Source organism: Nicotiana tabacum, chromosome 24, assembly GCF_000715075.1.
Source record: "Nicotiana tabacum cultivar K326 chromosome 24, ASM71507v2, whole genome shotgun sequence".
Lineage (NCBI taxonomy): Eukaryota > Viridiplantae > Streptophyta > Magnoliopsida > Solanales > Solanaceae > Nicotiana > Nicotiana tabacum.
The window spans coordinates 6,182,925-6,209,898 of record NC_134103.1 but is presented as its reverse complement, the minus strand read 5'-3'; the positions used below and the strand labels follow the sequence as shown (position 1 = coordinate 6,209,898).

The 26,974-nt window shown below is 33.0% G+C and overlaps 3 protein-coding genes and 1 long non-coding RNA gene across 4 annotated transcripts; 3 read left to right on the top strand and 1 right to left on the bottom strand.

Moving 5' to 3' along the window:
* The first annotated feature begins 254 nt into the window (after positions 1–254).
* Positions 255–820, top strand: LOC142178526 (uncharacterized). Its single transcript, XR_012706710.1, has 2 exons — positions 255–342; positions 440–820. It is a non-coding gene; the product is annotated as an uncharacterized LOC142178526 (long non-coding RNA).
* Positions 821–10,360: 9,540 nt separating this feature from the next.
* Positions 10,361–12,273, top strand: LOC107786604 (3-ketoacyl-CoA synthase 6-like). Its single transcript, XM_016608114.2, has one exon. The coding sequence runs from the start codon at positions 10,563–10,565 to the stop codon at positions 12,156–12,158; it is 1,596 nt and encodes a 531-aa protein (XP_016463600.1). The 5' UTR covers positions 10,361–10,562; the 3' UTR covers positions 12,159–12,273.
* Positions 12,274–12,906: 633 nt separating this feature from the next.
* Positions 12,907–16,405, bottom strand: LOC107786609 (protein FLX-like 3). The gene is made up of 4 exons (XM_016608117.2): positions 16,280–16,405; positions 13,560–14,094; positions 13,263–13,393; positions 12,907–13,171 (listed from the first exon to the last, which is right to left on the bottom strand). Exons 2-4 carry the CDS (start codon positions 14,090–14,092, stop codon positions 13,047–13,049), a joined length of 789 nt encoding a protein of 262 aa, XP_016463603.1. The 5' UTR covers positions 14,093–14,094; positions 16,280–16,405; the 3' UTR covers positions 12,907–13,046.
* A 7,841-nt stretch (positions 16,406–24,246) lies between these two features.
* Positions 24,247–26,756, top strand: LOC107786610 (zinc finger protein CONSTANS-LIKE 16-like). Its single transcript, XM_016608118.2, has 2 exons — positions 24,247–25,478; positions 26,295–26,756. The coding sequence occupies exons 1-2, from the start codon at positions 24,387–24,389 to the stop codon at positions 26,523–26,525; spliced, it is 1,323 nt and encodes a 440-aa protein (XP_016463604.1). The 5' UTR covers positions 24,247–24,386; the 3' UTR covers positions 26,526–26,756.
* The last annotated feature ends 218 nt before the right edge of the window (positions 26,757–26,974 follow it).

Below are 26,974 nucleotides of genomic sequence, written 5' to 3'. Positions count from 1 at the left end.
ACACGTACCTGGTTTGAGATCTAGCTTTATGGGGATCAGATAAATAACCTGTATCTGCATAACCAACAAGATCTGCACTATCTTTATTAGCATAAAACAAACCCATATCAAGAGTACACCAATGGTTGTCCATGTAAAAGCGTTTTAACACATTTTCTGTATAGGCAGATTGATGGATAAAGATCCCGTCTACTAAATGTTCAATTTGCAGACCAAGACAAAATTTTGTCTTTCCAAGATCTTTCATCTCAAAGATGACGTTGTATCGATTCGGGAACACGTCATCGTCATCGCTATGGTATGAGATGAGTTACATTGAGGCGAAGGGGAGAATGAAGAAAGGTAACGATCATTATCATTTAAAAGTTTAAACTGTTAATATTTAAAAAAAAAAAAAACGATTTCAATGACTTAATTATGTTATGTCTCGAATCAATAGGTGACAGAATTTGACAGATTGCATTTGGAAGTGGATTCAAGTGTAACAGTGCGGTTTGGAAATGTAATAGAACAATTAAGACCCCAGTAACTCATAATCCATGGGCTGATTGCATTGACAGATATCCTGTTGATATTCCAGATGTTGTTAAGCTCTAGTCTTTAAACTTTAATCAATGCATTAAGTTAATTAATTCCCTCTTTTCTTCCCTCAACCAAAAATGAAAAATTGGAGAAGGAGAAGAGTCTGTGGAATTGAGGAATTTTTAGTGTGTTTTCTTTGCATGCATGTCGTTTTTATTTTCATTAGTTTGTAAAATCATATGTTGCAAAGGAGAGTGTGTGTTTTTCATGAATGTGAAATAATGTTGTGGCAACGTAACTATGCTGGCAGTAACGCATGTAGTGTGTGAATAACGGGTTCAATTGAATTCAGTATTTTTGGAAGTAAATGCAAAGATAATCAGTTTTGGGGCCCTCATTAAAGTTATACCTACTTTATAAAAAAAATTATAAGTTTTCCCACTTTTCAAATAATTTTAGACATTATTTAGCTGAAGAAACATTCGCGTCAAAACTTTTTGTACTAAAGTTGTGGCCTTGCCAAGTCCACAACTTCAAATATTTTTGGCTTAAAGAGTGACCTTGACAAGGCTAAACTTAAGTCGTTTTTAAGCCCGAAATTGTGGCCTTGACAAGTTTGGCCCTGTCAAGGCCACAACTTCAAACTTTTTACCCGCATGGTGGGTTCAGACTTTTTTGGCTTGAAGTTTGGATCCAAATTAAATAATTTAAAAGGTGGGTGTAGGTTAATTGGGGTATGCAAAACTACAAATCTCGTGAATTTTTTACGTAATTTTTATGAGAAATATGAATTATAACTTAATATTCTTAAATATTTAATTATGAACTCAATCGTTATTGTATATTAACTTAAGGTTAAAGCTAAATAACTTATAAACTTCAAATCCTGATCCGTCTTGGACCAAGTTTCTTTTTGAGAAAATGACTCTATAGCCACTCAAAATTTTAATAGCCTATATTTTTTCCATTGACACAAAATGTCCCTCCAGTCCAAACATATTACATCTAATATACCCGAAATATCTATTTTGTATATTTTTTGTATAGTGATAGTCTATTTAGTATATATTTTATATAGTGACAGTTTATTTTGTATAATGACAATTTATTGTATATAAATTGTATAGTGACAATCTATTTAGTATATTTTTTTATAGTGACAATCTATTTTGTATATATTTTGTATAGTGACAGTCTATTTAGTATATTTTTTGTATAGTGACAGTCTATTTAGTATATTTTTTGTATAATGACAGTCTATTTTGTATAGTGACAGTCTATTGTATATAAATTGTATAGTGACAATCTATTTTGTATAATTTTTGCATAGTGACAATCTATTTTGTATATATTTTATAATATACCAATATTCAAATCTATTTTCACCGAAAGAAATACATAAATATCCATGTAAATATATACTAATGGTGGGCCTAAAATTAAATTATTTAAATTTGTATACCAGATGTTTGTTCTAAACCAAACTACAATTGCTCCTTAATAATACATTATACACAAAAAGAAAGAGGTTACAAGGAAAACGATTTCTAGGATCCTTTCTGGCGGCAGAAATTAGTGTTTTAAAAGGCGTTTTCGGGGCGAGGCGCACCAAAAACGCCCCAAGGCGATGGTGTGGGGCGAAAGTCTCAAGAGGCGTACGTCTAGTAATTCGGGGTGTACGTCCGGGCGTTTGAGGCGCGTTTTGTTTAGTGAGGCGTAAGCTTCAGAGACTTTTTCAAATTAAAATAAAATTTGTTGAATAAGCCCTTCATATAATACACAAATTCTCAAAATTCAGCTTGGTAATTACTCAAAAGTTTTAAAAAGGAACTGAAATGTATTAAATTTAAAAGTGAAGACCTTTTTTTATTGATTGCAGCCCTAATTCATGGTCTTTCCCAATTTCTTATCTTGTCCACTAGTCTGCTAATATCTCCCAAAAGCAACGAATATTCAATTATTTATTTTTACAAATACAAAGAGAACTTCATTCTCTTTCATAACAGGAAGTTCAAAGTTTAAATTGCAGGTTAGTCATCCTTTTTGTTCCTCCATGTAGAAAACTTTATTCTTTTCGACTCAAGTTACTTGTACTTCTAAGTAGCGTATAATATATTATTTTGACTAGTTTTTTGTGGGGATGGAGCACATTTATATATATGTAATTTCACATATTTATAGTTTTCTTTAATTTTTATGCAATTTTATATGTTTATAAATATTTACTCTAATTATATTATTTTATAAAATATTAAAAATAAATACCTATGGGGCTTACACCTTGTTGAGGCATACGTAAAATGGCCCTCCTTACGCCCACGCCTTTTAAAACACTGGCAGAAACTAAGGAGAATAAAACCCTCCTCATCAAGATCATAAGTGTTACTTTAGCAGGTGAATTTTGAACCAGGTTAATTTTGTAAGGCAAGATGAAATTTTGTATAAAATAAGAATGGAAGTGACGGAATAAAGAAAGTTTTGGCCTGAAAAGAAGTGTTGAGAGTTTGTATTATTGATTTTTATTACAATTTTATTTTTGGGTGAATGATTTGTTTCCAAGAAAGAAGAAGATATGAGATCAAAGTTTGGTTGAGTTGTAGTGAACGAGATAAATTGGAAGAATAGGAAAGAATCCAAGAAACTTTTGTGACTTTGGTGACTAGGGAGGGCGGGGCGGCACAAATATATATGCTGGTTAACATAATTTACTTGTTTTTGGCTACAAGTTGTAATGTGTAATTATGAACTAGGCGGTTGTTTATAGTTTTTGTCGAGGGGCTAACTTTGTCAAAAATCGATATCCCTTCGCCATTAAACTCATTTTGCGTGAAGGTGGATCTAGGCCACAAGCACAAGTCTGAAGGCCCAACTTAAATTCTAATGCAGAGCAGCCCATTCATTAAGTTCACTATTCAAGGCACTATTTGATTTGTTTTGCCTGATATATGATAATGCTACAAGTATGAAATGTTAAAATTTGTTATAAAATAAAGACAGTAAAGTAAAGACAAGTATAGAGAGAAACTGATATATTATTCTGACTTCAAACTTCTGTACATAATGAACTGAAAACTCCTCTATTTATAGAAGAAAGGAAGCAGATGTGAGGCTTTTCAGGAAGCAGCTGCAAGGCTTTTCTTTAGCTGCTTGTAAGTTGTCTGCATGAGCTGCTTGCAACTTGCCTGTTTAATAAGAAGTTGTTGCAAATAATTTCATTGAGCTGCTTGCAACCTGCCTGCATCATCTGCTTGTAGATAAATTTCAACAGAGTACTAAATGGATAATCTTCTTCAGGAAGATTATCTATAGCGGAGTAATAAATGGACATCCGCAATATAATTAATTTCATAACACTCCCCCTTGGATGTTCATTAAAAGATAATGTGTCTCATTAAAACCTTATTAGGAAAAAACTCTGTGAGAAAAAATCCTAGTGAAGGAAAAAAAGTACACATATTTAGTAATACGCATTGCTAGCTGCCTCATTAAAAACCTTATAAGGAAAACCCTGTGGGAAAAAACTTTAGTAAAGAAAAAAGAGTATATCGCATATTTTACTCCCCCTGATGAAAACCTTATTTCACATATTTAAGTCTCCGCATTCCAATCTTATACACCATCTTCTCAGAAGTTGAAGTTGGTAAAGATTTAGTGAATAAATCTACCAGATTGTCACTTGAACGGATTTGTTGCACATCAATGTCACCATTTTTCTGAAGATCGTGTGTGTAGAATAATTTTGGTGAAACGTGCTTCGTTCTATCTCCGTTTATATATCCTCCATTCAATTGGGCTATGCATGCAGCATTGTCTTCGTATAAAATTGTGGGTCTTTTCTCACATTCCAAACCACATTTCTCTCGAATAAAATGAATTATTGATCTCAACCATACGCATTCCCTACTTGCTTCATGAATAGCTATTATTTTAGCATGATTTGAAGAAGTAGCAATAATATATTTCTTTGTGAGCGCCATGATATGATAGTACCTCCACATGTAAACACGTACCCGGTTTGAGATCTAGCTTTATGGGGATCATATAAATAACCTGCATCTGCATAACCAACAAGATCTGCACTATCTTTGTTAGCATAAAACAAACCCATATCAAGAGTTCCCTTTAAATATCGCAATATATGCTTAATCCCGTTCCAATATCTCCGTGTAGGAGAAGAACTAAATCTTTCTAGTAAATTAACAAAAAATGCTATGCCAGGCCTTGTAGCATTAGCAAGATACATTAGTGCACCAATTGCTCTGAGATAGGGTACTTCGGGACCAAGGAGTTCCTCATCCTCTTCTAGAGGCCGGAACAAATCTTTATTCACTTCAAGTGATCGAACAACCATTGGTGTATTCAATGGGTGCGCTTTGTCCATGTGAAAGCGTTTTAACACCTTTTCTGTATAGGCAGATTGATAGATAAAGATCTCGTCTGCTAAATGTTCAATTTGCAGACCAAGACAAAGTTTTGTCTTTCCAAGATCTTTCATCTCAAATTCTTTTTTAAGATATTCAGTTGCCTTTTGGAGCTCTTCTGGAGTTCCAACAAGATTTATGTCATCAACATAAATAGCAAGTATAACAAATTCTGAAGCCATTTTCTTTATAAAAATACATGGACAAATAACATCATTTATGTAACCCTCTTTCAGCAAATATTCACTGAGACGATTATACCACATGCTCCCAGATTACTTTAAACCGTACAAAGATCTTTGTAATCTGATTGAGTATATTTCCCGAGATTTTGAATATGCTTCAGGTATTTTAAATCCTTCAGGGATTTTCATGTAAATTTCATTATCAAGTGATCCGTACAGATAAGCTGTAACCACATCCATTAGATATATTTCAAGCCTTTCACATAAGGCTAAACTGATGAGATATCGAAATGTTATGGCTTCCATAACTGGTGAATATGTTTCTTCATAATCGACTCCAGGTCGTTGTGAGAATCCTTGTGCAACAAGGCGAACCTTGTATCTTTCAATTTTTTTTTATCATTCCTTTTTCGCACAAAAACCCATTTATGATCAAGTGGCTTTATACCAGCAGGTGTTTGGACTACTGGTCCAAAGACCTCTCTTTTAGCAAGTGACTTCAATTCCGATTGAATTGACTCTTGCCATTTTGGCCAATAAGATCTTTGTTGACATTCTTCAACAGATCGGGGTTCAAGATTCTCACTATCTTGCATAATGTTAAGTGCAACATTATATGTAAAAATATTATCCACCACTATTTCAGATCGATTTAAATTAATCACATCACCAGTAGAACTTATTAAAAGTTTCTCACTCACTTGAATCTCGGGTTCATTGATTTCTTCATGAATCTCAGAACTAATCAGATCTTGGGTCTCTTCAGGAGATCCATTCATAATATCATTTTGATCATTTGTCGATTTTCTTTTTCTAGGATTTAGATCCTTAGGATCCAAAGGCCTACCACGCTTCAGGCGTGCTTTAGATTCACTTGCTCTCATGCTAGTAGATGGTCCTGCTGGGATATCAATTCTGATAGGCACATTCTCTGCATGGATATGTGATTTAGTTATCCTTTTTAAATCAGTAAATGCGCCTGGCATTTGATTTGCTATATTCTGTAAATGGATGATCTTCTGGACCTCCTGATTACATATAAGGGTACGTGGATCAAAGTGAGATAATGATGAAACTTTTCACACAATTTCTCTTTTGATTTCCTTTTTCTCTCCCCCTAATTGTGGAAAATTCGTTTCATCAAATCGACAATCTGCAAATCGAGCAGTAAATAAATCTCTCGTCAATGGTTCAAGATAACGAATAATAGAGGGTGATTCAAACCCAATATATATTCCTAACCTTCTTTGAGGGCCCATCTTACTGCGATGTGGTGGTGCTACTGGCACATATACAGCACATCCAAAAATTCGTAGATGGGCAATATTTGGTTCATGACCAAAAACTAATTGTGACGGAGAATATTTATTATAATGTGTTGGTCTGAGACGGATAAATGATGATGCGTGCAAGATAGCATGGCCCCAAACAGTAGTGGAAAATTTTATTTTCATAAGTAGTGGTCTTGCTATCAATTGCAGCCGTTTAATAAATGACTCTGCAAGGCCATTTTGAGTATGAACATAAGCTACAGGATGTTCAACTTTTATCCCAACTGATAGACAATAATTATCAAAAGCTTGAGATGAGAATTCTCCAGCATTATCAAGGCGAATAGCCTTTATAGGATAATCTGGGAATTGTTCTCTTAATCGAATTATTTGGGCTAATAACTTTGCAAACGCCAGGTTGCGAGATGATAGTAGGCCCACATGAGACCATCTTGAGGATGCATCTATTAGGACCATAAAATATCTAAATAGACCACTTGGCGAGTGAATAGATCCATATATATCCCCATGTATACGTTCTAAAAAGGCAGGGGACTCAATGCCAACCTTCATTGGTGATGGTCTAGTGATCATTTTGCCTTGATAGCAAGCATCACAAGAAAATTCATCATTTGTAAGAATCTCCAGGTTCTTTAATGGGTGCCCACTCGAATTTTCAATAATTCGTCTCATCATTATTGATACAGGATGGCCCAAACGGCCATGTCAAAGCACAAAAGTATTTGAATCAGTAAACTTCTGGTTTACGATAGAGTGTGCTTCAACTGTACTAATCTTTGAATAGTATAAGCCAAAAGATAAAGTTGGTAATTTTTCTACAATGCATTTCTGGCCAGAAATATTCTTTATAATACAAAGATATTCCACGTTCATTTCATCTATTGTCTCAAAATGATACCTATTTCGGCGGATATCTATAAAACTCAACAAGTTTCTTCGGGACTTAGAGGAGAATAATGCATTGTCGATAATAAGTTTTGTTCCCTTTGACAGAAATATAGTAGCTCTTCCGGATCCTTCAATCAAGCTTATATTACCATAAATTGTAGAATCATTTGCTTTTTCCTTATGCAAATAAGAAAAGTATTTCTGATTTTTGAATATGGCATGAGTTGTTCCACTATCAATTAAACAAATATCTTCATGATTGGTCTTTGATCCAAACATAATTTGAGGATTATCCATATTCTTCAAAATGACATAAAAAAATATGATAGTAAATATTATTATCAAAGTATAACTTTTATTTATGTACAACAATTACATAACCATACTATCTACTACAAACAATAAAATTAAAATATTTATATTTCTACAGATTCACTACCGATCACATGACTTGTTTCTCTTTCTGGAAGTGTAAAATAATCAGCTACATCTAAATGCATGAAGTCTAAATTATCTTCAGAAATAAAATTTGCTTCAGCATTTTTCTCTGTCTTCTTCAGGGAGGCTTGATACAGCTCAACCAGGTGCTTTGGCGTACGACATGTACGTGACCAGTGCCCTTTTCCTCCACATTTATAGCATGTATTTTCTGGCTTTGCTGCTTGCACCGCTTCATGCTTTTGTCCCGTCCTTTTCCACTGCTAGTGGTGAGGAGGATTTTTTGATGCATTGTTATTACCACGATTAGAGTTTCCTCCCCGACCACGGCCATGACCACGACTGGGGCCACGTCCTCTTCCATGCTTAGCTTGGTGGAAGTTCGTCTCATTCACTTCAGGGAATGGACAAGAACCAGTAGGTCGACTTTCATGATTTTTCATTAATAGCCCATTATGTTGCTCGGCTACAAGAAGATGTGAGATAAGTTCAGAACACTTTTTGAATCTCATCTCTCGATATTGCTGCTGCAGGAGCATATTCAAGGCATGAAAAATGGTGAAAGTTTTCCCCAACATATCATGATCAGTAATATATTCACCACGTAGTTTCAATTGGGAAATAATTCTGAACATAGCAGAATTATACTCACTGATAGATTTAAAATCTTGTAGCCTTAGATGAGTCAAATCATAACGTGCATGTGGAAGAACGACCATCTTCAGGTGGTCATATCTATCTTTCAAATTATTTCACAGTATGACTAGATCTTTAACAATAAGATATTCCATTTTTAGGCTCTCATCAAGGTGATGGCGTAGGAATATCATTGCTTTGGCACGGTCTTGGTTTGATGCCTGATTTTTATCTTTGATGGTGTCTGCCAGACTCATCGCATCAAGATGAATTTCGGCATCAAGCATCCAAAACATGTAGCTTTTGCCCGATATATCCAGGGCTACAAACTCAAGTTTAGAAAGATTTGAAATTATTTAGAAAAAGAAAGTTCGTACCTCAGATACTTTCAAAGTATTTTCTCGAGATGGTAGAGTCTCATGCTGATAACGTGTTATAAAATAAAGACAGTAAAGTAAAGACAAGTATAGAGAGAAACTGATATATTATTCTGACTTCAAACTTCTGTACATAATGAACTGAAAACTCCTCTATTTATAGAAGAAAGGAAGCAGTTGCGAGACTTTTCAGGAAGCAGCTGCAAGGCTTTTCTTTAGCTGCTTGTAAGCTGTCTGCAACCTTCCTGTTTAATAAGAAGCTGCTGCAAATCATTTCATTGAGCTGCTTACAGCCTGCCTGCATCAGCTGCTTTTAGATAAACTTCAACAGAATATTAAATGGATAATCTTCTTCAGGAAGATTATCTATAGCGGAGTAATAAATGGACATCCACAATATAATTATTTTCATAACAAAATTTAATATTTTAGTCATACTTTAAAGTGCCTACCTTGACATCCCAAATTATGAAAAATGGATATCTTATGTAGGTCCACGTATATTACATTAGTTTGACAAAAATATGAGTAGAAAAAAATAAAAATTTATATAGACGACTCTAAGTTATTAAGAACTGAGACGCAATTACTATTGTTAGATATCTTATGTAAGTCCATTTTCATATAATCAATTTTCAGAACTTTATATAAACTGATATCACTTGACTATAATTACTTTATAATTCACCTTTTTTCCTCAATTTTATCACAAACCACACTAAGCTAAATGTGGATTGGTGTAAATATCAAGGAGGATAGTTTATTTTCGAGGTGTATGTATATTATTTCGTGGCATTATTTCTGGAAAAATGTGTAGTCCGTACACCTAACTCCAAAGTTCTAATGCATAATTATATATATCTCACAAATGTAATTTCATACGTACACGTATTGATCAAATTACATTTACATGACTTCTGAAATTTACAATATATTTATATTTGGACTGAACAAATGGATGCAAATTGCGTATTGAGTAGGAAACGGAAAAATATTAAATTTAATCCAACTTGATAGCGAGATGGTTGTTTTAGTTTGGTGATCACCTCTTTTTGAATCATACACCTCGAAGCTACTGAAAGATCAACTAAAAATATTGTTTAAATTAAATCATGATCTCAAAACTTTGTTTTTTTTTTCCGTCATTTTATATGATAATATTTAACTAAATACTAAATTTAAGATCGAAAGAAAGATGATTTTGAACACATAAGCTAGATATGTATAACATATCCCAGTGTCTTATGATCATAAATATATCATGTTATTGTCATATCCTTAAAAGTAAAATGAAAATGTCAGAATTAATTTCTTTTTTAAATAGATTAAAAAGAAAAAAGTACCTCATCAAATGAAACGAAAGTAATACAAGTGAAACACATCTGTCACTAATTAGGTTAACTTCAGATTGCCATGAATTGAAACACTTTCTACTTTTGTCATTCTAATCTCCAAATAGGGCATTCTACATACTTCCTGAGTATTACCAAAAGACAAGCAACTTTAGTCTAAACAAACTTGATAATGTTTTAATTTATGTGGACATAAAGACTTAGATATACTAAAACAGGCAAGACCTAAAGAGTGATCGTTGGGTAAGGTGTGACCTTTACTTTATCTCTTTTCATCTGCCCTTTACTTATTTCTAACATCCTTTAGTCTTTAAAATGTCTCCTATATATCCTCACTTTCCTTGTATACTACCAGCGTGTTAAACTTTTATAGTTGATCTCTATTCACTAGAAAAAAATTGTGTAGTGATTTTTCTTCTAATTTTTCCACTCTTTAAGACAATTGACAAATATGCCTCAGAGATCACCTCAATTTCCCATATCACTTAAACTCAAGTATGTAAAACTTGGCTACCAATATCTTGTTAACAACTTCTTGACATGTCTATTGGTGCCCACAATGCCTTTTTTTCTTGCTCAAGTCATTCAGTTAGGTCCTGAGGAAATCTTCAATCATTGGAATTCCCTTCAGTATGATTTCATCAAAACACTCTATTCATCTTTCGCCTCTCTATCTTACGATAGAGATAAGGTCTGTGCATACAGTACTCTCCCCATACCTCACTTATGGGATTATACTGGAATAGTTGTTGTACTCTATTCATCTTTCCTTATCATCTTTGCGTCCATATTATACTTCATGTCAAGGCCTCGAGGGGTTTATCTTATTGATTATTCATGTTACAAGCCGCCTGTCTCCTGTCGCGTCCCATTTTCAACTTTCATGGAACATTCAAGACTTATACTTAGTTCAGAACCAAAGAGTGTTGAATTCCAAATGAGAATTCTTGAGAGGTCTGGTTTAGGAGAAGAAACATGTTTGCCACCAGCAATACATTATATCCCACCTACACCTAATATGGAATCTGCAAGAAAAGAAGCTGAAATGGTGATATTTTCAGCCATGGATTCTCTATTCAAGAAAACAAGAGTAAAGCCTAAAGATATTGACATTCTTATTGTGAATTGCAGCCTTTTTTCGCCAACGCCATCTTTATCAGCAATGGTGATTAATAAGTATAAAATGAGAGATAATATTAAGAGCTTCAATCTCTCAGGAATGGGATGTAGTGCTGGACTAATCTCCATTGATTTAGCTCGTGATCTTCTCCAAGTTTATCCAAAATCGAACGCTGTTGTTGTTAGCACAGAAATCATAACACCAAATTATTATAGAGGCAAAGATAGATCAATGCTACTCCCTAATTGTCTGTTCAGAATGGGTGGTGCTGCCATTCTTTTATCAAACAAATGGGCAGATCAATGGCGAGCCAAGTACAAGTTGCTACATGTGGTCAGAACCCACAAAGGATCCGACGACAAATCGTACAGTTGTGTGTTTGAAGTAGAAGATTCAGAAGGGAAAGCAGGAATTTCTTTGTCAAAAGACCTTATGGCTATAGCAGGGGAAGCCTTAAAATCCAATATAACAACAATTGGACCTCTTGTTCTTCCTCCATCAGAACAACTTCTCTTTCTCTTCTCACTCATTGGCCGAAAAGTCTTTAACCTGAAACTAAAACCATATATTCCAGACTTCAAACAAGCGTTTGAACACTTCTGCATTCATGCCGGTGGTAGAGCAGTGATCGATGAACTGCAGAAGAACTTGCAGCTGTCTTCAGAACACGTTGAGGCATCGCGAATGACTCTGCACAGATTTGGAAACACGTCTTCTTCGTCGTTATGGTATGAACTGAGTTATATTGAAGCTAAGGGAAGGATGAAGAAAGGTGATAGAATTTGGCAGATTGCATTTGGGAGTGGATTCAAGTGTAACAGTGCTGTTTGGAAGTGTAACAAGACAATCAAGAATCTAAGTGATGGACCTTGGTCTGATTGTATCCACAAATACCCAGTTTACATCCCTGAAGTAGTAAAGCTCTAGGAGAAAAACCTTGGTTTTATGTTGCACTTGTACCCTATATAAAGTGAACGTTTCTGTGGCAAATATTGTTGTCTTGCCATCAAATACAAAGGGAAGTCACAGCTTTGAATTTTGAGCTAACCTATCTTGAGATTACTTCTAATTGGACCGCAAGAAATTGTATGAAACAATCACATTCTTAAGCCAATCTTCACTTTACGCCAACTCTCCTTTCGTCGTAAGGCATAGAATTAGACCAAGGGGAATCTCTCTAGGAATTAGAATTAGACCAAGGGGAATTTCTCTAGGAATTAGTCCCTTATATTTCGCACATAAGAGATCGAGACACAACCCCAGAGCTATGGCGAAAGATGTAGATCGAGATAGACAACTACTAGATGGTCTCTACTAGTCTATATATTCTTTGATTTCATCCCCCATCCCCCAAAACAAAAAACATTACAACCTATGATGAGGTCTACAAGATTCACATCTAAGTAATACCCGATCCAATAGTTTATGATATAGATAGATAGATATTTCTTAAGAACATTCTAGGAAAAGATATTAATAGATATCGGTAAACTACCGGTCGTACCCACGTAGTAATATTTCAGAGGGAAATGCACCTAAGATCAAATATTTCGAGCCGGCTTCCGTAGAAAATTCAGACTTTCTTTTTTATGTTGCGATCACATAAAAACATAAACTTTGAGGCTCAATAGCTAAATACATGGTAATTGAATCATACGCCGAGATCATAAAGATGTTTTCTCAATCTCAAGGTTCAATCGGCAAATCTTGGTTTCGGAGCATATTTGTTTCATAAGGGTTTAAGTTACATTTCTAAATAGGAAGAAAACCTCACATTACATTTATCTTCAAGTGCTGTCACATTAAATATAGGACTCAACGCCGGGGAGGACCACGATTGTCATAGGAACCCCAACCACCACCACTGTATGGATCACCATATGCACCACCAGGATATCTCATCTCAGGGCTTCCGTTCATCACGCCGTAAGCTCCTACACCTACATGAAATAGAGAAAACATAAACTAAGTTTTTTCCACGGGTCGAAAGTTTACATCAGACAAGCATATGAAAGGAGATAGAGAACTTACCAAGGCCCCGTCCAATTTTCTCTGCTCGCAGCTTTTCTATTTCACGAGCCATTGAAATGAGATTCTTCTCCATGGATTGATTTTGTTCCACCAGTTCTGTATTTGCTTTCTTCTCATATTCAAATTGTCTCCTAAATTTCATCATCAAATTGAATAGTCAAAACGAGAGGTTCAACAAGTTAGCCATCACATATGTTCTCAATTGTAAAGGAGGATCCAGACACCTGAGAACCATAACAACAAAGTATTGCATGTTTGTTCATCTTTTCTTTTGGAAAAAAGGTTTTAACTCCATACCTTGCTTCTGTCAACTCTTTGTGCAATCCATCAATATCAGTCTTTATAGCTGATAATTGCTTATTCTCAGTTTGTAGTCGGTTAGAATCCTTTGTAAGAGCTTGAACTTGGGCAGATAATTCTTTCTGTACAGCAGTTAACTTCTGCGCTTCAGCTTTCAATTGGATTACCTCTAACCTCAGAGGCTCAGTAGCTCGAAGATCAGCCTCTAACCTCATTCCTCTGTCAATATACTCCCTTACTTGTGCCTCATTATCAGCACGCATTTTGGGAATGACCTGACTAAATCTATGCATTTCATCTTTTACAGCAGATAATTCCCTTTCAAGCATCACATTCTCATCAATCACATGTCTGTTTTCGCCGAGAATTCTTTGCATATCCCTATGCTGGATTTCTAGTTCCTCTTCAAGGGCTGCGGGGTGAGGAGGGAGGGGCCCAGGTCCTCGCTGCATAATGACCCGTGGTGGTGGCCCATCACGGAATCCTCGGAAGTTATCAGGTTGACGGGGCATACGATTTCTACCAGCCATAACTATGAAAAATCAATGAAGAAAAAAAACAAAGTTCAGCACTTTGAATAAAAAAGGTGAGGAGAAAAAGAGATATAATATACAAGAGTGCCTTAACAATACAAGAATGATAAAGCATAGAGTTAGGCACCGTTTCAGATGACATAAAACAAATTTGGATTTATGCCTAGTATATACACAATAGAGGTCAATATTTGCTTAAGAAGAAAGAGAGAGCGTACGATAGATTGTCAAGAAAAGTCTTTTGATGGGTGATGGAGAAGAAATGAATACATCTCAAATATATAGATGTTATAAAGCATATTCACGAAGATGTCAACACAAGTGTGAGCGGTAGTTAAGGAATACAAGGCAGTTTCTCATAATTGTGGGTCCACACCAGGTATTATATTGAGCATGTAGAGTAAATGTTAACCCTAGAAATGAAAGAACTACCTAATAATCTCGAGATCTCGCGGTGCATGTTATTTGCAGATGATATTGTGTTAATCAATGAAATTAGCGAGAGCGTCAACTAAAAGCTTGAACTATTGAAGAACAATGTAGATAGTAATGGTTTTAGGATAAAAAGAAATAAAACAGAATAAATGCACTGCAAGACCAAAGCATAAGCAGAACGAAATTGATGTGACATTAGACGGATTGAAGTGCCTAAATGCAGACAATTCAGATGTCTAATGATGAGGATGTAACACGTACAAATAAACAAAATGGGTGAATTGGAGAAGTACTACAAGAGTGTTATGCAATAGGAAGATACCTACCTAAATGAAAGGCAAGTTGCAGAGAACGGTTGTAAAACTAACAATGTCTTAAAGAAGCGAACAAGGAGCTCCCAAGGTTGGAGCCTCTAAGCCCCAACATATCCACACAAGTGTCGTGCAAGTACAGATGTTACGATAGAAATATGGTTATACAATATCAAAAATTTATCACATCAGAAAGAAGGTACAACTAGAACACACAAGAGACAAAATGAGAAAAGGTTGGTAGTGTCTCGTAGGATAGGAAGTTGTTCTGAAATACTTACAATCTCTTGAAATCCTCATTGACTTTAGCAAAAAATGAATTAGAATGGAAGAAAAAGATCTATACATGCAATAAGTGATGTTTTCATTAAAAGAAAGTCTTGGTGATGTTGGTAGCTCATATTAGGTTATCTTCGTAAAGATTTGTATGTTAGTACAACATTTAGAGAATTTCTAGTGTTAGAGAACTTAACTTATTGTATATTGGAATGAAATGCGTTCAAATGAACCAAAATAGATAGCGATGATCCATATAGCCAACCCAAACTACTTCGGATTGAGTTGTAATTGTTCTAGTCGTATTCATTGACCTTTTTTAGAACAAAATCTTTGAATTTAAAACTATCCTAAAAGCAATCGTGCACTGAAAAGATGCTTAGGAAAATCGTTTTCTATACAATGTTGTAATGACCCAAGTACAAATCATATATGATAAATCGGAAGCCAAACTTCATAAAATTGTCGTTTCTCTTTGTGGTTAGATTAAATGTACTTAATTAGAGTAAACATACAACGTTAGGCGGTCTAAGAGCAAAATGCACAATGCTTGCAAAGGGACAACCTAAAACCCGGAAGATTGATGAGTATGGTAACTTTCTCAAGGTAAATGTAATGAAAGAAATTGAACACTTACTTTAATTTTTAACTGGTAAAGTTAAATTACTTTAGTGTAAGCACTCGATTTGAGTAAGTATTTATCTTAATCAAATTCCTAAAAAAACACAGAAGCTAATTAAATTCCTCAGACAACTACAACTGTACTCTCATACTCAGTGAAATCAATTAATTAATTAATTGAACATGTTAATTTCAATATCCACATATACAAAAAAACGTACAAATTTGCAAATATCTGACTAAGTTATTTTCGTGCTAATCAGCCTTCCGATACTTTAAAAAAGAAAAAAACTCAATTATACTCGTAAATTCCTAAATTTATTTAGACCTACAAAAATCAAGCCAAATATTAACAAATTCTAAAGAAATGATTTTAAAAAAACGAATATTCTCATCCTCTGCCGCCACAAATATGCGCCTAGCGGCATAATAAGGGGAAAACATATGCAAATATTGAAAATAAAATCGATTCAGATTTTAATACAAATTATTATAAATTTTAAAAAGAAAAAAATGAACGGAGTGAGGGATTAAACAGTACCTGAGAGATACAGCTTTGCTTCGACGACGATGAAGTTCGGCGGAGTAGACAGACTCTAGCTAATGGCCACTAATATGGGCTTTGATGAAATGACAAAATTGCCCTTTCCATTTTGGGCTTCTTTAGTGGGCCGAATTGATACTTTGGGCTCCCAAGGGATTTCGGTCCAGCTTGTTTTGTATTTTAATCTTCCTTTTACATGAATCAACTATTCCTTTTAATTGCAGAATTATTTTGCATTCCTTAGTTGCCGGCATGGTTTTCCTAAAGGAATATAAATTATTTTTTTTATTGTAGAATTCTTGCTTTTCTTGACTGACTTATCTTTTTCCTTTTCACCTAGTTCATCCCAAAAATTCGGAACATATTTGTGCTATCCTCCATGTCCTTTTTCAAAGTTTCTGTAACAGTGGTGAATATCGCAAACAGGACATATATATCAATGATATCGAGATTAGTTGGAGTTGAAGCATAAGTAGAACAAAGAGATGATATATCTGTATGGTACAACAGCATACAAATTAAAAAATAAATTTCATAAAAATTTAATACAAATTTGATACATCTACAACATCATATAAACTAAAAATAAATTTTATACAACTAATTATATAATATACAATTTATTTATAACTTATCTACAACTTTCATACATACTAAAAATAAATTTTATACAACTAACTATACCGTATACACTTATTTACAATTAATCTACAACTTATCTATAACTTTCATACATAACTTCTACCCAGTTAAATACAATTACAATATCATACAACTTAAATATAATTTTTATATAAATTTTATACAATATGTCTTTTGTATATTTTGTATCTGATTTGTATATACTTTATATATGATTTATATATATTTTGTATGTGGTGTGTGTTTCTTCCTCTCTAATTTTCCAATCAAAACTTTCTCTCTTGATACAATTTTGATACATATCAATAATTTTATGTAAAAATATAGTATTGATAACTTAAATACAAATTTTATACAATGATTCAGATATTATTCAACTATTTTTCAACTTTCATGCAACATTCAAGTAAATATATATTTATAACTACAACAGAATACAATTTACATACAATTTTATAAGTATATTGTATGTCATGTGTTCTTCTTCTTCTTTTTCTTCTTCTTCTTCTTCTCTTCTTCTTCTTCTTCTTCTTCTTCTTCTTCGAGTTTCAATCTGAAATTTATCCAAGATCAAGTCTAATCTTCACCAACCCCCCTCAAAATTGAGATATAAACTCCAAACAATATTTTCAATTGTTTGTAACAACACCCAATTCAAACAAATAATGATTTTTGAAAACCCAAATTAGATTTCAAAGCTTCAAAGCTTTTTAATGGCTGTCAATGGTGGAGAGTCAAACACCTTCAAAATTTATTGATTGACAATTTCAATTTGAACACCAATTGTGCAACATGAAAGAAAATTGCTAAGTTAAAACGATTGGAATCCATTGATGAATTTTATTAAAACTATATACAACAAGAAAGCATAAAAAACAGAGAACACCAAATGAAGAAAAATTGGGGGAAAAACAGAGAATGAGAGTAGAGAGACGGGGAGAGAGAGAGGAAGATAGATAGATAGATAGATAGATAGATAGATAGAGAGAGAGAGAGAGAGAGAGAGAGAGAGAGAGAGAGAGAGAGAGGCGGAGAGAGAGAGAGTGCAAATATAAAGGGATAAGAAAATAACTGACATTCTTTATTCAATTCCTAATAAAAAGGGATACTCATTTAAAATTTATTTGTATATAATTGATAAATTGTATATGACCATTTAATTAAATTGAAACCTGAGTATGGAGGGCAATAAGGTTTCAAATAGTGTATAGGAAGGTAAAAATGCATACATATATAAATAATTTTTCAATTTAATTTATTTTCTCGATGTCTCGTGTATTAAATAAGATGATATTTGATGATTATAATTATATTATAAGGATTCATACTACTTTGTGTGATCTCTTGATTGTTATGTGAATATATTGTTAATGAGATATCGTGTTTTATGACAAAATGATGCAATATATTTATATTCTAAGAAGAAAGAGTTAGGTATGTCAAAATAATATTGTCTAATATGTCATTACACTAGTGCATAATTCGGAACACAAAGTTTTTACTAGTGCATGGTTTTCCGACAGTACTTTGTACATTATTACATTTTGTTCCTTTTAACCCAGAGGTAGATTTAAGATGATTCGAATTCGAAAACTCTTCACAGTCTATTTGATTTAGTAGCTTTGATATATCTTTTGTCTTTCTTTAATCAACTTTTTAACGTATGTATAATGTTAGAACTAAAGCTAATGAAATTGAATCATCCGCCCATATTAACGTGAAAATAGCATGGGCTAGCCAGTTTTTGGATTGATAAGCATTTGTAAAGTCATTAAAAAATAGCCACTATTTTACTGTAACACGGAAAGTTTCAGCATAATATACTGGAGATTGGTGCATCTGTGTATGAACTTTCGGCATATTATATTGGAACTCCAACACACGGAAAGTTCCAGCATAATATACTGGAGATTGAAGCACTTGTGTATGAGCTTCCACCATATTATGCTGGACCAGTATATTATGCTGGAACTCTAGTATATTATGCTGGAAGTCCAGTATAAAAAATTCGAACTCCAGTATATTATGCTGGAATATTTTTCGGATTTTGAACATTATTTTCGTTCAGATTTATCTTTACATGAAAAGTGGCTAAATTTCTATTACTTTTGAAACTGTGGCTATTTTTCAATTACCACTTGTAAATCTCGCTATTTTTAAATTTCACCCCATATATTCTTAGGGATGCTATTTTGAATTAAAAATCTTAACTTTAGAACAATTCAAGATATTTTTATCCTGAAAAATTAAACCCATATAGTATAAAGCTTAAGTCACACTTATAGCTAATGAAATTTTTTTTAGGGAAATTTAAAAAATCCATGCAAAAGTCAAGAAGTGGAAAAAAGCTAATTTAAAACTCATGTAGGGAACCCCATGTTCTCATGGCGTAAAGTCGCTATCCCTTCAATTATTAGTTGTTCCCCTATGTTTTAGATATTTTGGTATGATTTACCGTACACAATGTTCCTTGTAAGTCGAACTTTTACGGTTTTACCTCATAAAAAAGAACTGTAGTTTTTTTTCAGATTCCAGATTACGCCTATAATCTTTTTCTCATACTCTATGCAAATATGTGAAAATGTTAGTTTTAGACAACTCCACGAGCTTAGTTTTCACTCAACTCCTTTTTATTCCTTTACTACTCATAAATGATGAATCTTAATTATTATTTAGAGGTATGATTGCATAAAAAAGAAACAAACAACCTAAGGCATTTCATTATAGTCTAGCAAACATGCAATAAAAACTATGAATAATACTTTTCAGTTGAGATTTAGATCAATATAATGTAGGGGTAAGATTTGTGTCAGATGCGAACCTATGTAATAAGCAGAGTGGTCACCGGCATCCGTAAAGTTCGGCAAAATTTCTATATATACATATATATATCTTTAGAAAATAGTGATATATTAATAGCGGACACCCTATATACAAATCGGATTTTAGTTGAATAAAAAATTACACCTGCAACCTTCAAATTCTGGGTCCGCCTCTAGACTCTGCGTACACTTCACCCGCGATATGTTATTGTTGTTGTTTTCGAGGTTTAAATCGTATAAATGTTGAGTATCATAGTTGTTAATGTTAGGATTTGAAAAATAGTGTAATATACCTGGTGGTGGAGCCACCCTTGTCCAAGAGATGTAAACTTTTATTTATGTAGATATACTATAGATTGAATCTCCATAACTTATTCATGTGTTTATTTCTCTATATATATATTAAGAATCATTTTAGTAAAAATCTTAAATTCGCCTCTGAAAATACTATTGGTAAATGGCAAGTATAGGTGGCAAGTCTTGTGAAGTGGTCCAATGGGTCTCTGATTAAGAGAATATACTTTGGGCTTGGATCCAAAAACTGTGTGGGCTTATTGTAATTAGCTGACTTGCAAGATATGGATAGAGGTAACTTTTATAAGCCCATCATTTCTCCAGAATAATACAAACATTGCTAATGGTCCCTAAATGGGACCACAATTTTAAAGGAATTTCCTAATTGGGCCCACTTTGTCTAGGCTCGTTTCCAGTATGGGTAACTAGGCCCATTTATGTAACATGAGTTTTGGATTTTTTGAAATAAAATAAAATAAACTCTAAAAGCAAAATAATAATAATAATAATAATAAATAAACTATCCATGATGTTAACTTATCAGTTGCACTTTTCAGGGGCTTCTTGGTCTATAGCTTTGTTTTTCCCTTTAAGATACTACTGTGAGTCTGTGAGAGGTGTACTTGTTCTTACATTCCATAGATATTTCTGGAAAAAAAAGTAATATAAATATCATAAACTGCAAATATCGACTTGTTCATAATTATTTTTATATCCAATCTCTCAGTCTACAAAAAGAAAAAAAAATGAATGTCATGGAAGGAGAGAATTAAGGAAAATTATATCGATAGAAACAAATTTTCTCTGACATTATTGTTCTAATAAAGTATGACATTATAGCACATACATTACTACTAAATACTACTAGTATATGTTATTCTACTACCATTTAAGTATTTACACACAATTTTAACTACAAAAAAGTTGTGATTTATGTTACTATTTTGTACTTCTGTTTATAATTATGGAAACTTTATTTCAAAAACTTAAGAAAGCGGTCTAACTTCATAATTGCACCGGTTCTTATACTTATTCGAACCTAATGCATACATCAAATCCAATAATTGCGTGATATATAAATCCATACTAGAATTACTAATACTTAATCCTAGTTATTTAATATGTATATTTTTCGTAATTTATTACCTTTTCATATCTATCACTTAACATGGTAAATTAGTGTTTTTCCCGGGTAATACTTTTTGGAGGAAATGTTTAATTTTCTCTTTCCCTGGAATGAGTCCTAATCAATCTTATCCCATTATCTATTCAAGATAACATTTGTAATCCAATTTGTCCAATTTTTAGACTTCGATCATATATAGCATGTTGACACTTGACACAATCCAAATTTTCACTTTGATAAGCAATTAAAGAACTTAAACATGGTGGAAAAAATGCATGTGAAAATGCTACAACATTAAAGTAGTCATTATCAACTCTATGACCTTGACATGCTTTTATATAATGGATTTACAAAAAATCCGTGTTAGGATTTTCTTCTTCAAGTAGTAAGATTTTACAACTTTGAAGGGTAAGGTTTCCACATCAGACTTATCCAGTTTCAGTTTTTGTTTTTTTCCAGCATGGTTTTATCTTATAATTAATTCCATTTTAATGAAAATGAAGAAGACACGATTTTTTTTTAAAATTATTGATGAAGTGTATGACTATTTTATCTAAAAATTTAAACTGGTAGAGATAATATAATTTTAGTTACTTTAATATTTCTCCTTAGTACGGGCTTAAATTTTTTTTATGAGCCAAACAAGTAAAAAAGATTTAATAATGAGTGAAGGTGAAGACACAATAGTTGACTCACTACCATCTTTATCCTGCTAGGAAAATACTAGCACATTCTTGGTTGTAAATTTTCTTTTATCCTGAGGAACAGTTGATTTGATGGTTCCTTAGCTAAGTAGACTATTTTTTCATTTTATTTTATGTTAACCTACATTGTACGTTGTTTCATTTTTATTATATTATGCATTTATATCGTTTGTCGCATTTCCCTGTTGTCCATTTTCTTACAATTGTTGTTTTCCGCCTAGTAAAAAAAAGTAAAGAAACGTACTCAAAAGATAGATGCGAAAGAAGCAACAAAATTCATCGTAGTAAAATGCATAAAAACCTTTAAAGTGAATTAGAGATTCTCAGTCGTAACTATTTTACTTCGTTTACTTTCGATTATGAAGGTTAGCCTTTGAGTAAATATGTCTTATTAGTTTTCAAGTCCCGAAAATAGCCGCTGACGCTTATGTCAGGATACACTGTCGACATTACACTTCTTTGGGATGCAGCTCTTCCCCAACCCTGCAAAATCATGGTATATTTCGTGCATCGGACAACCTTTTTCTTTTTTTACAAATATATCGACTATAGTACTCAGCGCGTGCATGGTAATATATATGTTTACGTGCATTTTCTATTACTTCATCAGATAGGAGATCACATAGACATATATATTGCATCAGACAACCTTATGGGCACGTGAACTCATGGTCTTCCTCCAAATTAGGTATTTTATGTACATATTTACTAGAATTGATCTAATATTATCTGGTGACACACGTGCTCTAAAGAGGCTAAATGGTGCACTTGCATGTCGGTAAATGTTCAGATGGCTTGCTATTTCAAAATGGGGGAGGAGCGGGTACTATACAAGTTAATTTTGAGTTACATATACTGATAATAAATATAGTTTGAGTTTTTTTATACTAGTTTTACATGTTATTTAGTTGATTTTCTATGTGATTGAAATTACGACAAACAATTACCTATTGTTGTAATATATATCATATTAACATAATGATGTAAAAGATTCTATAAAAAATTGAACTTATAATATTTGCAGTTCTTGCTATATAATTCAGAGAACTGTTAAAACTAGCAACATCGTCAAAGGGCAGACATGGGAATTTTTTGATAAGCTATACCCCGAAATAACAATATTTGTTTTTGCCCTTTAATTTCCCTTTTGGGATTATAGACCAGATTTTGGGGAAAGGACCAGGGGATGGAAAAGTAGAAGGGGACCGCAACCAAAAGTTTTCAACTTTAAGAGTAGGTATTATGTTTGTTCCATATTATTCAGAAAGAAACTTTTCATTAAAAACTATTACTACTACAATTTGAAAGGTTATATAATAATCCTAGTCTTTTCAAAAATTATATATAAGATTTGGAGTATCAATTTTTCCACTTATCATTGGTTTCTTAGTCTTTTCGAAATAAACTTTAACTAACTGAAACTAGAAAAAAAAATTACTTCCGCTACAGTATATATCATAAAATTTTATAATTAAAAATATTTGAAAATGTATGAAAAAATAATATTGTAAAAGAAAAATTGTTTGACTTCTCAAAAAACAATAGTCATATAAAGTGGAACGTAAAGAGTAACTCTTTTTGGTTATGATTTGTAAATTTGAAAATATATCTAGTTATAAAAAAATTATATGATTCACAATTCCTACTTTCCCCATAATCTAAAAAGTGTAATATTATAAAACAATTAATGTCTTAAATATGAAAGATATAAATATCTAGTAGCACTCTTCTCAAAAGAAAAAATGTTGACACTTGTACATCAAATATCATCATCTATTCATGGAGAGAGAGAAAGTATATCTCAAAGTACCATAAGAAGTTGGTCATATCGATATAATTCTTCCGCTCTTAATTTGATCATATTACGGTCGAATTTAGAAAATTTAAAAACCTTTAGTAGTTATGACTCCTTCATTAATAGTCATTTGCAACCGAATCTAAATTAGTCGGACTAGAGTGCACCGAAAACTTTACTATATGGTTATAACTTATAAAGGAAAAAGTATTAACTCAATGCAAGACAATCTAACAAAAGAGTCTCATTCAAATTCAGAGAGCATAGACATGGACATTTGGATAGAGAAATTGGATCAAAATTTCAGACTAATTCTCATCCTCAACAGAAGAGGGACCCTTTGAAATCCCTTTGATTACAACTTCATCCAATCAGAAACAAGAATCAAGGATCAACTTTCATAACATGGCCAATAGAAAAAAAGATAAGGCCTCATATGTGGACCCAAAAGTAAAGTCTCCCATTCCCTGTAGAAAACTCCCAAAAAAACCTCAAAATAAAAAGAGCTTTAATTTGCTGTAAAAGTACATTTGTGGGTCAATTCCTCTTTTCCTCAAATAATTGCACTTTCGCTTTTCAACAGTAATACATAAAGATCTAACTCAACATATCTCCTCAGTTTTCCTCTTTCAATGAACCGAAATTCCAAAGACTAAAAAAACACATACACTTTTCTTGATATTTCTAGCTATATTTATATTTTACAACGTTTATTTTATCTATGGTTTCGGACAGAAAATTGGCAAGTGCAATGGGTGGAAAAACAACAAGAGCTTGTGACAATTGTATTAGGAAAAGGGCACGTTGGTATTGTCCAGCCGATGATGCATTTTTATGTCAAAATTGTGATTCTTCTGTTCATTCAGCTAATCCTTTAGCTCGTAGACATGAAAGAGTTCGTCTTAAAACATCACCACTCAAAGAATCTTCACCAGACGAAAACTTTCCCAATTTGGAAAGTCCAGTCTCAGTTTCACTCCCATCGTGGCATCGTGGATTTACTCGAAAGGCTCGAACTCCTAGGAATGGGAGAAAGGTTAGTAAATCTACCGAGGAGGAGGAGGAGGAAGAAGTTATACTTAAGAACCCTATTCATCTTGTTCCTGAGATATTAAGCGATGAAAATTCGCTTGATGAGAACGAGGAGCAACTTTTATATCGAGTACCTATATTCGATCCATTTGTAGCTGAGCTCTGCACGTCTGCCACCAGAAATGATCAGATTGAGAACGTGCAAACAGCAACAGAGACAGATCCAGAATTTAAACTTGAATCTAAGGAGATGCAGAAGCATGATATTTGTAACGACGATTTAAATAGGTTTCATGGGATGTTACCATCTGAAATGGAGCTAGCAGAATTTGCAGCTGATGTTGAAAGTTTACTAGGGAAAGGACTTGAAGATGAGTCATTTGATATGGAAGGGTTAGGTCTTTTAGGGGGTTGTAATAAGGAGGAAAATTCAATGGAATGTTCTATGGTTAGTAATGAGAAAGTAAAAATTGAAGATGAAGTTGTTATGGATACAACTACTACTAGCCATGACATTGATATTAATGGTGACACCTTTGAGTTCAAATTCGATTACGATTCGCCGATAAATATTAATGGAGAAGATGAAGTTGGAGAAGTAGTTATGAAGATTAATGGTGAAGATGGTGTTGTTGGTGATGGAAATTACAATGAGAAAAAGAAGATTTTATTGAATCTTGATTATGAAAGTGTATTAACAGCATGGGCTGATCAAAGGTCTCCTTGGACTAATGGTGAAAGGCCAGAATTGGATTCCAATGACTGTTGGCCAGATTGCATGGTATGTTCTTAATTTCTTTTTTTTTTCTGAGATTATAAGTTTGGTCTAATGGAATTGATTGGCTGAAAAAAGTATAGTCCATTGTTTGTTGATTGCATAATATTGAAAATCAAGTGTCTTTTGATTTCTTATTTCTAGATTAAAAAATGCAATAAACTAGGGCGTGTCACTGTTCCTAATAGCTTTTTCACTGTCACTCACTGTATACAAATTAAAACTGTTCTTTTTACGTTTAGTTCGGGAAAAAATAGAATAGATTGGCTACCTTTCGACTGTTAATGAAGAATTTTTTGTTGTACAATGTGCGTATATAATATTAGGTATTTGAACAAAAATATTTTAGGCATTCTCTTCATTTCAAGTTGGAAGTTGAGATTTTGAAATTTTGGAGCAAAGTAATAAATTAACAAAATAAACCATTGTTTTGTCAAAAACAGAATGATATCCATGTTTTCTTCTTTTAGTTACCAGCACGAGTGTGTAATGTGTTCTTTTATTAAACACTATGAAGGAGAAATATTCATGCAAAATTTGTAGGAGTATCTCAATTTCCACTTCTTTTCTCCAACTAAATAAAGATTTAACTTATGTACACTAATAATGTAAAAATAAATTAACAGTATAATTTAACATGTTATATCATGTTCAGGTAACTAATTCCACTTATTATGATAAGTTACCTCTAATTAGTACTATTATTTAGGAGACCCTAATAATGGAATAACGTTCTTTTATATTGGTAGTGTATAGAAGTTAAACTTAAACAATAATAGTATGAATTAGTGGTTAATTAATAAGTTTGGGTATTTTTTACAGGGAAATTGTGGAACAATTCATCCATATGGAATAATGAACGGACATACAACAATGATAGACAGAGGAAGAGAAGCAAGAGTATCAAGGTACAGGGAGAAGCGGCGAACGAGGTTGTTTTCTAAGACAATAAGGTACGAGGTTAGAAAACTGAATGCTGAGAAAAGGCCTAGGATGAAAGGAAGGTTTGTTAAAAGATCCAATTTAGTCCCTAATTACCCTTTGCTTAAATAATTAGTGTTAATTTAATTTTTTACCGCCAAGTTTACGTACTAATTGTAGTACAAGTAAACTTGGAGAGCTTTAGTAGTATGTATGTATATAGAGTAATAAATAGCTATGCTATAACAGTTTTGTCATTTTGAATTAGGACTTTTTGGATGTAACATACTCTCCAAAGTGTTCTTACTTTTTGACAGGAGAAGAATAAAAATTCTAGAAATTGAAATTGTTCTTGTCTTATAATTTTCAACTTTTGAATTTCGCTATGAAACTATTAAATTATCTCTTTAGATGTATACTGAAATGCCCATTGAGTTTTTTAGCAGTAAATTGACAAAGTGATCTCTAATACTTTTGCATTTGTACGATTTTATGTTTAAGTGTTCATTTTATTCCGATGAGATCTTAAATATTTGAACATACTTTTAAATAATCACACCAAGAAAATCGTACAACGTTCG

Excerpts from the sequence above, each read along its gene's own strand:
- LOC107786610 (XM_016608118.2), top strand. The coding sequence starts at position 24,387 with ATGGTTTCGGACAGAAAATTGGCAAGTGCAATGGGTGGAAAAACAACA. Across the intron at positions 25,479-26,294 it reads ACTGTTGGCCAGATTGCATG|GGAAATTGTGGAACAATTCA; the intron begins GTATGTTCTTAA and ends TATTTTTTACAG.
- LOC107786609 (XM_016608117.2), bottom strand. The coding sequence starts at position 14,092 with ATGGCTGGTAGAAATCGTATGCCCCGTCAACCTGATAACTTCCGAGGA. Across the intron at positions 13,394-13,559 it reads AAAGAGTTGACAGAAGCAAG|GAGACAATTTGAATATGAGA; the intron begins GTATGGAGTTAA and ends GATGAAATTTAG. Across the intron at positions 13,172-13,262 it reads GAAAATTGGACGGGGCCTTG|GTGTAGGAGCTTACGGCGTG; the intron begins GTAAGTTCTCTA and ends TATTTCATGTAG.
- LOC107786604 (XM_016608114.2), top strand. The coding sequence starts at position 10,563 with ATGCCTCAGAGATCACCTCAATTTCCCATATCACTTAAACTCAAGTAT.